This window comes from Protomyctophum parallelum (assembly GCF_964188405.1).
Source record: "Protomyctophum parallelum genome assembly, chromosome: 12".
In the NCBI taxonomy this organism is placed as follows: domain Eukaryota; kingdom Metazoa; phylum Chordata; class Actinopteri; order Myctophiformes; family Myctophidae; genus Protomyctophum; species Protomyctophum parallelum.
Window position 1 is genome coordinate 13,522,157 of NC_139712.1, and position 14,774 is coordinate 13,536,930.

The following is a 14,774-nucleotide window of genomic DNA, read 5'->3' on the forward strand; positions in this document are numbered from 1 at the left end:
AGGACAACGGATACAGAGGGGGCGTCGACAATGCTGCCATTGGTTGGTTGGTTGGTTGGTTGGAGGACAGATACAGAACAGGCTGCCATTGGTTGGTTGGTTGGAGGACAGATACAGAACAGGCTGCCATTGGTTGGAGTAACAAACGAGGCTCGTTAACGGGAGGCACTTAAAATCTGAGAGCCTAAAAGAGCCGGGACCTTGGGGGGGGGGGGGGGACACCCTGGGGGGGGGGGGGGGGGGGGGCACCCTGGGGGAGGGGAGGGGGGACACACCACCGACCGTGAAGTATTGATCTGTTCACCAACAGAAAAACGGCTGCGCACCTTTCAAAAAAATGTAATAAAAAAAGATTCTGTCAACGGATTTGACAGGGGGGGGGGGGGGGGGGGGGGCACCCTGGGGGAGGGGAGGGGGGGGACACCACCGACCGTGAAGTATTGATCTGTTCACCAACAGAAAAACGGCTGCGCACCTTTCAAAAAAATGTAATAAAAAAAGATTCTGTCAACGGATTTACAGCAATACGTACATACTGTATGGGTCCATCCCTTCCTCAGCCTGACGCCTGGGAAAAGGCTCCGCGCTCCACTGACACAGACAGGTAGACGCCTCGCCTCGTTAGACTGTGTTGGACCAGAATGGAACAGAGCCTACATTAGACTGTGTTTGACCAGAATGGAACAGAGCCTTCATTAGACTGTGTTTGACCAGAATGGAACAGAGCCTTCATTAGACTCTGTTGGACCAGAATGGAACAGAGCCTTCATTACTCTTTTGGACCAGAATGGAACAGAGCCTACATTAGACTGTGTTTGACCAGAATGGAACAGAGCCTTCATTAGACTGTGTTTGACCAGAATGGAACAGAGCCTTCATTAGACTGTGTTTGACCAGAATGGAACAGCGCCTTCGTTAAAGACTCTGTTTGACCAGAATGGAACAGAGCCTTCATTAGACTGTTTGACCAGAATGGAACAGAGCCTTCATTAGACTGTGTTTGACCAGAATGGAACAGAGCCTTCATTAGACTGTTGGACCAGAATGGAACAGAGCCTTCATTAGACTGTGTTTGACCAGAATGGAACAGAGCCTTCATTAGACTGTGTTGGACCAGAATGGAACAGAGCCTTCATTAGACTGTGTTTGACCAGAATGGAACAGAGCGTTCATTAGACTGTGTTTGACCAGAATGGAATAGAGCCTTCATTAGACTGTGTTTGACCAGAATGGAACAGAGCCTTCATTAAACTCTGTTGGAACAGAGCCTTCGTTGGACTGTGTTGGACCAGAATGGAACAGAGCCTTCGTTAGACTGTGTTTGACCAGAATGGAACAGAGCCTTCATTAGACTGTGTTGGACCAGAATGGAACAGAGCCTTCATTAGACTGTGTTGGACCAGAATGGAACAGAGCCTTCATTAGACTGTGTTGGACCAGAATGGAACAGAGCCTTCATTAGACTGTGTTGGACCAGAATGGAACAGAGCCTTCATTAGACTGTGTTTGACCAGAATGGAACAGAGCCTTCGTTAGACTGTGTTTGACCAGAATGGAACAGAGCCTTCATTAGACTGTGTTGGACCAGAATGGAACAGAGCCTTCGTTAGACTCTTTTGGACCAGAATGGATTGATGCACACACACACACACAGCATTTTACACGTGCGTGCCACAGAACTCGGAGCACACACAGAAAAGTGTGTGAACGCCGTCGCCTCGCCTCAGAGAGCCGTGTGTGAACGCAGTCCCCTCACCTTAAAGCGACGTGTGTGAACGAAGTCGCCTTGCCTCAGAGCGACGTGTGTGAACGCAGTCGCCTCAGAACGCCGTCGCCTCGCTTTAGAGCGACGTGTGTGATCGCCTCGCCTCAGAGCGACGTGTGTGAACGCAGTCGCCTCGCCTCAGAGCGACGTGTGTGATCGCCTCGCCTCAGAACGCTGTCGCCTCGCAGCGACGTGTGTGATCGCCTCGCAGCAAGCGACGTGTGTGAACGCAGGAGAAACCACACCGAGGGGAAAGAACACGTGTATGTTTGATATTTGCAACTACGATGAAGAAAAAAAAAAACTAAAAAAAAACACTAAACTGACACTCAGCATTAATTATGCGATAATAATAGACATATTTACAGGAATTCTTCTTTCCTTCTTTTCTTTATAACATTTAGTCACTTCAATGCCAGTTTAAATAGAAAAAAGTCCATAACTTTGTCGTGGGGGATAGGAGGGGGGGTGGGTGGGAGGGGGCAAGTGTTCACGACGATTATCACACACACACTGATGGCTACGTATTTCAATGGCTTATGTACAATAATGAAGGAAAATAAAGAGAAATAAAATCCATAGCATTCTCAAACAGAAATCTGTGTGTTTTCTGCTCTGGAAGGGTGTCGGTGTGTGTGGCGTGAGGGCATATCTTCTCCTGGATGAAGGGGCGTGAGGGCATATCTTCTCCTGGATGAAGGGGAGCTTGGGGCATATCTTCTCCTGGATGAAGGGCCTGGGTCAGAGGGGCATATCTTCTCCTGGATGAAGGGCCTGGGTCAGCAGGGCATATCTTCTCCTGGATGAAAAGGGCTGAGTCAGATCTACTGTATGAAGGGGTGACAGGGCATATCTTCTCCTGGATGAAGGGGCGGGGTCAGAGGGGCATATCTTCTCCTGGACGAAGGGGCGGGGTCAGATCTTCTCCTGTATGAATGGGTGCTGCAGGGCCTGGGTCAGAGGGGCATATCTTCTCGTGGGGTCAGATCTTCTCCTGTATGAAGGGGCGGGGTCAGATCTTCTCCTGTATGAAGGGGAGCGTGGGGCATATCTTCTCGCGGGGTCAGATCTTCTCCTGTATGAAGGGGCGGGGTCAGATCTTCTCCTGTATGAAGGGGTGCTGCAGGGCCTGGTTGATGCTGATGCGTTTGGCCGGGTCCAGCATCAGCGTGCCGTCTATCAGGTCTTTGAGTGTCAGGACTTTCTTCCTCTGGTCCTCGGGCAGCCGCTGGCCTCCCACCATGTCGGTCAGGAGGTCCTTGGTGGGGTTGATGGTGCTCATCACGGTCACCTTCTCCTGTAGGGGAAGACAAAACACAGAACAAAGAGTTGGTCAGGAGGTCAGATTGAAATGAAACAATGTAGGCATTTAGCAGAATGTCTCAATCCGGAGCGATTTACAGTAAGCAAGTGACCAGATTTGACTGAGGGGCTGCCATTGGATTTTTTTGAATTTGTGTCATGTCATGTGAAAGCAGGGAATCATAGCTTCAAATTGACATATTGGTTGTTCAGTTTGACCCACCAGTTTTGGAGATATGGCTTATAGAGTAATGTCTGGCAGAGAAACAGCGAGTTGAGAAAACAGGCTTGAAAGGTTCACTTCTGTGGTCTCTAACATTACACCTAGCTACATGTTTGGGCATTTATTTCATATTTACATGTCTTCTGTGGACTCTAACATTACACCTAGCTACATGTTTAAGCATTTATTTCATATTTACATGTCTTCTGTGGACTAACATTACACCTAGCTACATGTTTAAGCATTTATTTCATATTTACATGTCTTCTGTGGTCTCTAACATTACACCTAGCTACATGTTTAAGCATTTATTTCATATTTACATGTCTTCTGTGGTCTCTAAAATTACACCTAGCTACATGTTTAAGCATTTATTTCATATTTACATGTCTTCTGTGGTCTCTAACATTACACCTAGCTACATGTTTAAGCATTTATTTGATATTTACATGTCTTCTGTGGTCTCTAACATTACACCTAGCTACATGTTGAAGCATTTATTTCATATTTACATGTCTTCTGTGGTCTCTAACATTACACCTATAGCTACATGTTTAAGCATTTATTTCATATTTACATGTCTTCTGTGGACTCTAACATTACACCTAGCTACATGTTGAAGCATTTATTTCATATTTACATGTCTTCTGTGGTCTCCAACATTACACCTATAGCTACATGTTTAAGCATTTATTTCATATTTACATGTCTTCTGTGGACTCTAACATTACACCTAGCTACATGTTTAAGCATTTATTTCATATTTACATGTCTTCTGTGGACTCTAACATTACACCTAGCTACATGTTTAAGCATTTATTTCATATTTACATGTCTTCTGTGGACTCTAACATTACACCTAGCCACATGTTTAAGCATTTATTTCATATTTACGTCTTCTGTGGACTCTAACATTACACCTAGCTACTGTACACACTTGACTGTTAATTAAACATATGAATAGTGCAGGTAGATTAAAGGCACAATCCACTGTTAATTACACATATTAATAGTGCAGGTAGATTGAAGGCACAATCCACTGTTAATTAAACATATGCATAGTGCAGGTAGATTAAATTAAAATTATTTGTTGACAAAATCGACAGTATATGTAGTCATAGGTTTAGTCATCATGGCTTAGTATTCATTTAGTTTTTAATGTCGTTTTCGTCAGTGGGAAAAAGGTTTAGTCATCATGGCTTAGTTTTCATTTAGTTTTTAATCAGTGGGGAAAAGGAAGTTAGGAGGACAGGAAGAGGAAGCGGAAACTAACCCTCTCGGTCACTTTGTCCACTTCGATGTACAGGAAGTTGAGGTTCTGGTCGAAGTGCTGGTCTTTGAACAGACCTTTACGGATCATCTGGGGAAAGAAACACACACGGTCTGTCTGGGAGGAAGCTCTTTAACCCATCCTGGACGGGAACCCCTTTTGGTGTTTTAACTAAGCATTATGTTGTACTTTATCTACTGAAAAATAGCAGATCTACAAGCTCATAGTGTGCCACCGAGTGGCGCGCTACGAGCTTGTAGGTCTGCTATTTTTTAAAAATTGTTTGCGGCACACATTCCAATTATGATACCAATTATATTGTGCATCCTATAGTAAAAACACTACCTTGTGTCTAGGAAGGGTAAAACACTACCTTGTGTCTAGGCCCTAGGGCAGGGTTCCCCAATAGGCGGCCCGCGGGCCATTTGCGGCCCACAGAGCGCCCCCTTGTGGCCCATGAAAGAATTTCCGTTACCCCTAGGGGGTAACGTCAGTACCTTGTTGGGCATCTTGCCCTTCAGATCCATGGCCAGTTTGACCATGTGGTTGTTGGAGGAACCGGCGAACAGGATCTTCCCGGTGTAGAGCTCGTACAACGTGCAGCCCACCGACCACATGTCGATGCCGTAGTCGTACGGCTTCCCTATGACTGAGAGACACACACACACACACACACACACACACACACACACACACACACACACACACACACACACACACACACACACACACACACACACACACACACACACACACACACACACACACACACACACACACACACACACACACACGGGCTGTGAAGGTTCCATCCATCTCGACCAGCCTTTAGCAAATATAAATACGAGCGACGATAAGAAGTTCAGAACGCAGCAGGGAGGATAGGAGACAACACACTGAGTGTACTTCTCTGGCGCCCTATTGAAATATAGCAGATCTACAAGCTCGTAGAAAAAGGTGGTGCACATCTTTGAATTAGGGCATTAACATAATTATCAATTAGTCGACTAGCAAAACGGTAGTCGACACTGTAAAAAAAAAATCGAGTAATCGTTAATATTATTTTTCTTTAATTTTTTTACAGCAGGCATGCAGCTGTGAGCTCTGTTTTGTTGGTAGTTCGCCAAATTCAGTACTAATCCATTCCTGGCTGATTGTTTTCATATCGTATACAAGCCTACTGTACGTGGGTTTTGCCGTGGGCAGCGGACCGGCTTTTGCACAAGCAGCATTCAAGACAGATTTTCTTTGGGAAAAGCATAATGCGATATGCCTCATAGGCTCATACGCTCAATGGGGACAACTACAGTGTAAATACTTGTACTATTGGTGAGTTTATTACTGTAGTTTCTTCAACAAGTTAGATTGGAGACGTTTCGTCGTGTCGTCCGGTACAGTAAAGTATAGCAGGAGTTCCTCCTCACTCTGCCAAATATTATCCAGTTTGGTGACAGTCAAACTACAGTAGGCGTGCCGCTTGCGGCATTATTAAAAACAAACGCACGATCATAGTCATAATAGTCGCGATGAAGTTAAGAAGTTGATCATCTGATTCATAGCCTGGCAGCCTGCTAGCTAGCAAACCTAGTACGTAATCATAACCTCCTCCTAGCTTGTAGCTCCTTCTAAAAACCAAATGAACTGTGGTTGTAAGTTACAACCACAGTTTTTCATACAACCCTAAATGTTCAACAAGTTACAACTTGTAACTTGTTGTTGAACATTTAGGGTTGTATGAAAAACATCGCATCGTTCAGCTATGCAGCTATGCTGCTCCGTAGAAAGGTCTTGCGCATCCAAAAATAGCAGATCTACAAGCTCACAACGCGTCCGTGAGTCATTGTGGACTTGCAACTTTGATTTGAAACAGCTGAGCTAATTTCGGCCAATCAGAGCGGCATTCAGCGTAATCTAGTAAGAGAGTGGCGACACTCGTGTTGACTCCCACTGTAACAATGGAATGCGGAAGTGCTCATTCTATCTCAATGGGATAGTTCCAATGTTTGGAACTATAGCCCATAGGCACCCCGCTTTGTCTCAATGGGATAGTTCCAATGTTTGGAACTATAGCCCATAGGCACCCCGCTTTGTCTCAATGGGATAGTTCCAATGTTTGGAACTATAGCCCATAGGCACCCCGCTTTGTCTCAATGGGATAGTTCCAATGTTTGGAACTATAGCCCATAGGCACCCCGCTTTGTCTCAATAGGATAGTTCCAATGTTTGGAACTATAGCCCATAGGTACCCGCTTTGTCTCAATGGGATAGTTACAATGTGTGGAACTATAGCCCATAGGCACCCCGCTTTGTCTCAATAGGATTGTTCCAATGTGTGGAACTATAGCCCATTAGGCACCCCGCTTTGTCTCAATGGGATAGTTCCAATGTTTGGAACTATAGCCCATAGGTAGTACCCGCTTTGCGGCGAGATCAAAGTGTGTCGCCACTCTCTTACTATTCCACTCGGCCTGCATTCACCGGCTCTGTTTTGCAGTTAATCCTTCACTCGCTGGCTGTTTCAGAACACAATGTTTTAATGCTTGATTGGATGGAAATAATATCATATTTTACCGCCGACTAATCGACTATAAATCGATTTTGATGGTAGTCGAGTCGACTATCAAAAATCAAGTTTGGTTAATGCCCTACTTTGAATATATATATTCTTTCAGAACGACAAGTCCTTGACATGAAATAGTTTGAGAACCACTAATATAGAAACATGAGGGGTTTTCAGAAAACTGTCAGGATTTAGAACCTATAATAGAATCTGAAAAATATTAAAGATTTTTGGATTATATAACGTATAAACTAAAATGATCGCAATGTAAGCTAGCAATGTAAAGTAAACTTTTTTTAGTAGATTTTTTCCGGGTCGTGGCTTTCAGAGTAAAAGCGCTCAGACAACTCCGGCCACCCAGAGCTCCTATTTTGAAGAACTTCCGGCACTGATTGTGTTAACCCATTCTGAACGGGAACCCATTTTGGTGTCAGCGTCATGTTATGTTTTAGCTATTGAAAAATAGCAGATCTACAAGCTCTTAGCGCGCCACCGAGTGGCGTGCTACGAGCTCGTAGGTCTGCTATTTTTGAAAAATCGAAGAACGACTGACATTTTTAGAATCTGATCTCAGGTCAGAATGGGTTCATCAGACCAGTGTGTGTCCAGTGGAAAACCTCGTATGAATCTGATCTCAGGTCAGAATGGGTTAAGGGTAGGGTAGAGGGTTCAGGGTGTGTACTTACTGATCTCTGGCGCTCTGTAGAAGCGGCTCACCAGGTAGGGAGTGATGTCGTTGTCGGCCACGTGACCCGCTGAGCCAAAGTCACACAGCTTCAGGATGGTCTTCGACTCGTTCACCTGTAGTCCAGAGACACACATTTCATTAGGACACCATTATGAGAGTAACACCCAGAGCTGCCAACCTGCACACATTTTGTGTACCAACCACGCAATTCTAGGTGTCTATACGCCTAGAATTGCGTGGTTGGTACACAAAATGGAGACACGTTTCATTAGGACACAGCTATGAGAGTAACTACTATGAGACACACATTTCATTAGGACACAATTATGAGAGTAACTACTATGAGACACACATTTCATTAGGACACCATTATGAGAGTAACTACTATGAGACACACATTTCATTAGGACAGCATTATGAGAGTAACTACTATGAGACACACGTTTCATTAGGACACCATTATGAGAGTAACTACTATGAGACACACATTTCATTAGGACACCATTATGAGAGTAACTACTATGAGACACATGTTTCATTAGGACACCATTATGAGAGTAACACCTGCATCTAGTCACCTGATCAGGTAGGAGCGCTCACAAGTGGTCTGCCTGAACCCAAGGAAGCTCTGAGAAGGAAGTGAAGTGGTCACGTGACTGGGCTGCGCCATGACACTTTCATGGACACTTTCACGGGAGCCAAACTACACCCGGGAAGTTCGGCAGAATGCACTGGAGCCAATGAGAGCTCAGTGACCAGCTCATGAACAAACATTATTTATGAATGACTGAGACCTTTTGTAAAGTGCTCGCTTCTGGAAAATAAAATAATATATATAACACGTTATTTTAGGCTGTCTTATTTTTTGATGTGCATACTACTTAATGTGATATATTTTTTCAAAGAGCAGCCCAGGCAGAAAACGTACTATGTGCTCTTCTATAAATACCTCAATTAAAATAAATAGTTAAGTCGAAAAAAAAACCACTCGGAAAATACGTGTGATATCACTTATGTCTTCTTTCATATTCCTGAACCAATTATATGACAAAGCTCGCAATCGTTCATGTATAATGTTTGTTATGAGCTGGTCCAGCCGGCTCCATTCACTGCCATGTATTCATTGCACTTCCGGTGTGAGTTTGGCTCCCATGAAAGTGTCCATGAAAGTGTCATGGCGCAGCCCAGTCACGTGACCACTTCACTTCCTTCTAAGAGCTTCCTTGCCTGAACCCAAGGAAACTCTGAGAAGGAAGTGAAGTGGTCACGTGACAGGGCTGCGCCATGACACTTCCATGGACACTTTCATGGGAGCCAAACTACCCTGAAGTTTGGCAGAATGCACTGGAGTCAATGACCAGCTCATGAACACTGGAGTCAATGAGAGCTCAGTGACCAGCTCATGAACACTGGAGTCAATGAGAGCTCAGTGACCAGCTCATGAACACTGGAGTCAATGAGAGCTCAGTGACCAGCTCATGAACACTCGAGTCAATGAGAGCTCAGTGACCAGCTCATGAACACTGGAGTCAATGAGAGCTCAGTGACCAGCTCATGAACAAACATTATTTATGAACTATAGAGCACCGAAGTCTGACGTCACTTTCAGTAGAGGGCGTCAGTCCCCAGGTTCATTTGTTTAGTTGCATTGAAATCCCCATTGAGGCGATTTTAGATCGCCTCATATAAGAACTATGTTTGAAAAATAAACATGTCACCCCGGCCGCTTCACTCATATGGATATGAAGAATCAACTGACTGAGAGAAAACGCTAATGTTAATGAGCTGAATTAGTTACATTTTCGCTAGAAGCAGACTATCATATATGAGTGACTGACTGTTGCAAACGATACAGAGACACCTCCCTGACAATAACGCCGAGACAGCTTGTTTATTTTTGGACCACAACGCTTATAGTAGACGATATTAAGATCACCCCATGTTATTCTCCATAGAGAAATTACTTCCGCGAACCAGGGGAATCGTCGGGATGAGCGAGTTACGTCAGGACTTCGGTGCTCTATTGAGACCTTTTGTAAAGTAATCACTTCTGGAAAATAACAGAAGACATGTAACACATTATTGTCTACTGTGTTCTTATTCGATGTGTACACTCGTGTAATGTTTATAGAGGTATGGTATCTAAAGAGAACGAAGTACCTTTCTGAAGTATCGCGAGACCGTTTCCTGTCTGGCAGCCAAATCTTGCGATACTTCGGAGCCAGAAACGATACCTGCTGCTGTTTAGATCCTCAGATAAAATGATATACTGTGCACTCTGTGCACATCGAAAAGTAAGTGATTAGAAAACAACCTGTGATATGTCTTCTGTTATTTTCCAGAAGTGATTACTTTACAAAAGGTCTCAATTGTTCATAAATAATGTTTGTTATGAGCTGGTCTAGCCGGCTCCATTCACTGCCATGTATTCATTGCACTTCCGGTGTGAGTTTGGCTCCCATGAAAGTGTCCATGAAAGTGTCATGGCGCGGCCCAGTCACGTGGCCACCTTCTCAGAGCTTCCTTGGCCTGAACTAGTTAGCTACGCAGGCTGGTTTGACGTAAAAACTACAGACTCACCAGGATGTTGTCAGAACTACAGACTCACCAGGATGTTGTCAGAACTACAGACTCACCAGGATGTTGTCAGAACTACAGACTTACCAGGATGTTGTCAGAACTACAGACTCACCAGGATGTTGAGTCAGAACTACAGACTCACCAGGATGTTGTGTCAGAACTACAGACTCACCAGGATGTTGTCAGAACTACAGACTCATCAGGATGTTGAGTCAGAACTACAGACTCACCAGGATGTTGTGTCAGAACTACAGACTCACCAGGATGTTGTGTCAGAACTACAGACTCACCAGGATGTTGTCAGAACTACAGACTCATCAGGATGTTGAGTCAGAACTACAGACTCATCAGGATGTTGGGTCAGAACTACAGACTCATCAGGATGTTGGGTCAGAACTACAGACTCACCAGGATGTTGTCAGAACTACAGACTCACCAGGATGTTGTGTCAGAACTACAGACTCACCAGGATGTTGAGTCAGAACTACAGACTCAACAGGATGTTGAGTCAGAACTACAGACTCACCAGGATGTTGTGTCAGCACTACAGACTCACCAGGATGTTGTCAGGCTTGATGTCGGCGTGGAGGATGTTGCATCGTTTGAGGAGCTTCAGAGCGAGGAACAGCTGCTGGCTATAGGAGCGAACCGCCTTGATGTGAAGACCCACATCTTTACCGTACTTCTTCAGAACCTCACGAAGGTTCATGCTGAGGAGGAGAACACAGGACTTAAACAAATAAAGTTTTATTATTATTTATTATTAGAGGTTCAAAGACCATACACAGGTCTATGTAGTACCTTAGAGGTTCAGAGACCAGACACAGGTCTCTGTAGTACTTTAGAGGTTCAGAGACCAGACACAGGTCTCTGTACGTACCTTAGAGGTTCAAAGACCAGACACAGGTCTATGTACGTACCTTAGAGGTTCAAAGACCAGACACAGGTGCTGCTTGTGGTAGAAGTGTCTGAAGAGACGCAGGCAGTGGAACTTGTCGTCTGGGTCGGCGTCGTTGAGCTTCTTCAGGAATTCCAGCTCCTTCAGACCCGTCTTTTGCCTTTAAAGATCACAGAACATCACTGTCATGTTTATGGAAGTAATAATGACAACAATAATAAAGGATTACATGTTTATAGCACTTTTCTGTGCTTACTCAAAGCGCTTTACAACGGTCCATTCATTCATACATTGGGAGGTGAAGCGGTGAACAGTCGACTCATTGGAGACAGTGTGGGGTTCAGTGTCTCATTGGAGGCAATGTGGGGTTCAGTGTCTCATTGGAGGCAGGGTGGGGTTCAGTGTCTCATTGGAGGCAGTGTGGGGTTCAGTGTCTCATTGGAGACAGGGTGGGGTTCAGGGTGGGGTTCAGTGTCTCATTGGAGGCAGGGTGGGGTTCAGTGTCTCATTGGAGGCAGAGTGGGGTTCAGTGTCTCATTGGAGACAGGGTGGGGTTCAGTGTCTCATTGGAGGCAGGGTGGGGTTCAGTGTCTCATTGGAGGCAGGGTGGGGTTCAGTGTCTCATTGGAGGCAGTGTGGGGTTCAGTGTCTCATTGGAGGCAATGTGGGGTTCAGTGTCTCATTGGAGGCAGGGTGGGGTTCAGTGTCTCATTGGAGGCAATGTGGGGTTCAGTGTCTCATTGGAGACAGGGTGGGGATCAGTGTCTCATTGGAGGCAGGGTGGGGTTCAGTGTCTCATTGGAGACAGGGTGGGGTTCAGTGTCTCATTGGAGACAGGGTGGGGTTCAGTGTCTCATTGGAGACAGGGTGGGGTTCAGTGTCTCATTGGAGGCAGGGTGGGGTTCAGTGTCTCATTGGAGGCAATGTGGGGTTCAGTGTCTCATTGGAGACAGGGTGGGGTTCAGTGTCTCATTGGAGGCAGGGTGGGGTTCAGTGTCTCATTGGAGACAGTGTGGGGTTCAGTGTCTCATTGGAGGCAGGGTGGGGTTCAGTGTCTCATTGGAGACAGGGTGGGGTTCAGTGTCTCATTGGAGGCAGGGTGGGGTTCAGTGTCTCATTGGAGACAGGGTGGGGTTCAGTGTCTCATTGGAGACAGTGTGGGGTTCAGTGTCTCATTGGAGGCAGGGTGGGGTTCAGTGTCTCATTGGAGGCAGTGTGGGGTTCAGTGTCTCATTGGAGACAGGGTGGGGTTCAGTGTCTCATTGGAGGCAGGGTGGGGTTCAGTGTCTCATTGGAGGAAGTGTGGGGTTCAGTGTCTCATTGGAGGCAGTGTGGGGTTCAGTGTCTCATTGGAGGAAGTGTGGGGTTCAGTGTCTCATTGGAGGAAGTGTGGGGTTCAGTGTCTCATTGGAGGCAGTGTGGGGTTCAGTGTCTCATTGGAGGAAGTATGGGGTTCAGTGTCTCATTGGAGGAAGGGTGGGGACTTTTTTTTTCTCCCTGTAAATAAAAAGGTCTGGGTTTCCGAGGCTAGTGGAGGAGAGACAGGGAGAGCTCTGTAGCAAGGATTACCCATCAGAATATATTAAAGATATTGATATGTTTTAATTTAACCGAAAACCTTCACTTACAACACTTCTTACCTCTTTTAGGGCAGCCAATAAACATGATTCAAAGATGTAAACATATTCATAGACCAAATGCTGATTGAATGACGTCGTGTTTCATATGAATTATGATGTAAACATATTCATAGACCAAATGCTGATGGAATGACGTCGTGTTTCATATGAATTATGACGTCGTGTTTCATATGAATTATGACGTCGTGTTTCATATGAATTATGATGTAAACATATTCATATACCAAATGCTGATTGAATGACGTCGTGTTTCATATGAATTATGACGTCGTGTTTCATATGAATTATGACGTCGTGTTTCATATGAATTATGATGTAAACATATTCATATACCAAATGCTGATTGAATGACGTCGTGTTTCATATGAATTATGACGTCGTGTTTCATATGAATTATGATGACGTCGTGTTTCATATGAATTATGATGACGTCGTGTGTCATATGAATTATGACGTCGTGTTTCATATGAATTATGATTGAATGACGTCGTGTTTCATATGAATTATGACGTCGTGTTTCATATGAATTATGATGACGTCGTGTTTCATATGAATTATGACGTCGTGTTTCATATGAATGACGTCGTGTTTCATATGAATTATGACGTCGTGTTTCATATGAATTATGATGACGTCGTGTTTCAAATGAATTATGACGTCGTGTTTCATATGAATGACGTCGTGTTTCATATGAATTATGACGTCGTGTTTCATATGAATGATGACGTTGTGTTTCATATGAATTATGACTGCATGGACTCACATGAGCTCGTTGTTCCTGATGATCTTCACTGCCACCTCCTGGCCGGCGCGGGCGGTGTCCCTGGCTCTGATCACGTTGCTGAACACGCCCTGACCCGTGTAGCCGTACACATCGTAGCGCTTGTCCAGCGTCTCCCCGATGTTCACCCCTAAACACGTTAAAAACATGTTAATGTCCACAGTCTCTTCAATGTTCACCCCTAAACACGTTAAAAACATGTTAGTGTCCAGTCTCTCCAATGTTCACCCCTAGAAACATGTTAAAAACATGTTAATGCCCAGTATCCCCGATGTTCACACCTAAACACGTTAAAAACATGTTAGTGTCCAGTCTCCCCGATGCTCACCCCTAAAAACGTTAAAACATGTTAGTGTCCAGTCTCTCCAATGTTCACCCCTAGAAACATGTTAAAAACATGTTAATGCCCAGTATCCCCGATGTTCACACCTAAACACGTTAAAAACATGTTAGTGTCCAGTCTCCCCAATGTTCACCCCTAGAAACATGTTAAAAACATGTTAATGCTCCCCGATGTTCAGTGTAGTGTGTACTTAGTGTGTACTTAGTCTAGTATTAGTAGTATATAGTGTGTACTTAGTGTAGTATTAGTAGTATATAGTGTGTACTTACTATAGTAACCCTCTGCATCCGTCCAGTTGTCTCTCAGGTTAGGATTCTCCTTGAAGTCCTTCCCAACACCTGCTGCTCTCATCCTAGCACTCTGCTAACACAGGGGTTACAGTTAGTAACCTCATCCTAGCACTCTGCTAACACAGGGGTTACAGTTAGTAACCTCATCCTAGCACTCTGCTAACACAGGGGTTACAGTTAGTAACCTCATCCTAGCACTCTGCTAACACAGGGGTTACAGTTAGTAACCTCATCCTAGCACTATGTTAACGCAGGGGTTGAAGTAGCTAAATGTAGCCAAAACACTCTAGAGGCGATCGACAACAACGGGAGGTATGATTAAATCTACCGCGACTAGCGACGGGACCGCGGCGGGCCGTCTAACGCAGGATCTTTGCTTAGAATTGGACGGAATGATTTAGATCAAGAGTTATTAAACAGGGGGAGAACAGTTT

The 14,774-nt window shown here is 44.8% G+C and overlaps 1 protein-coding gene across 3 annotated transcripts in view; it reads right to left on the reverse strand.

The window, feature by feature from the left end:
* Positions 1–618: 618 nt before the first annotated feature.
* The window catches only part of prpf4bb (pre-mRNA processing factor 4Bb), a 37,746-nt gene continuing 23,590 nt past the window's right edge, over positions 619–14,774 (reverse strand). Inside the window, exons 13-21 of one of the 3 annotated variants that reach the window (XR_014570087.1) lie at positions 14,320–14,413; positions 13,690–13,837; positions 11,309–11,446; positions 10,945–11,098; positions 7,807–7,921; positions 5,058–5,209; positions 4,564–4,650; positions 1,757–3,062; positions 619–1,722 (exon numbers count right to left, since the gene is read on the reverse strand). Coding sequence is in view for 2 of the 3 variants with exons in the window: in XM_083778814.1 (XP_083634940.1) it covers positions 2,859–3,062; positions 4,564–4,650; positions 5,058–5,209; positions 7,807–7,921; positions 10,945–11,098; positions 11,309–11,446; positions 13,690–13,837; positions 14,320–14,413 (1,092 nt within the window). In the remaining variant the exon portion in view is untranslated. Of the gene's footprint in view, positions 3,063–4,563; positions 4,651–5,057; positions 5,210–7,806; positions 7,922–10,944; positions 11,099–11,308; positions 11,447–13,689; positions 13,838–14,319; positions 14,414–14,774 lie in introns of all 3 variants that reach the window. The other 2 variants (XM_083778815.1, XM_083778814.1) reach the window with 2 other exon arrangements.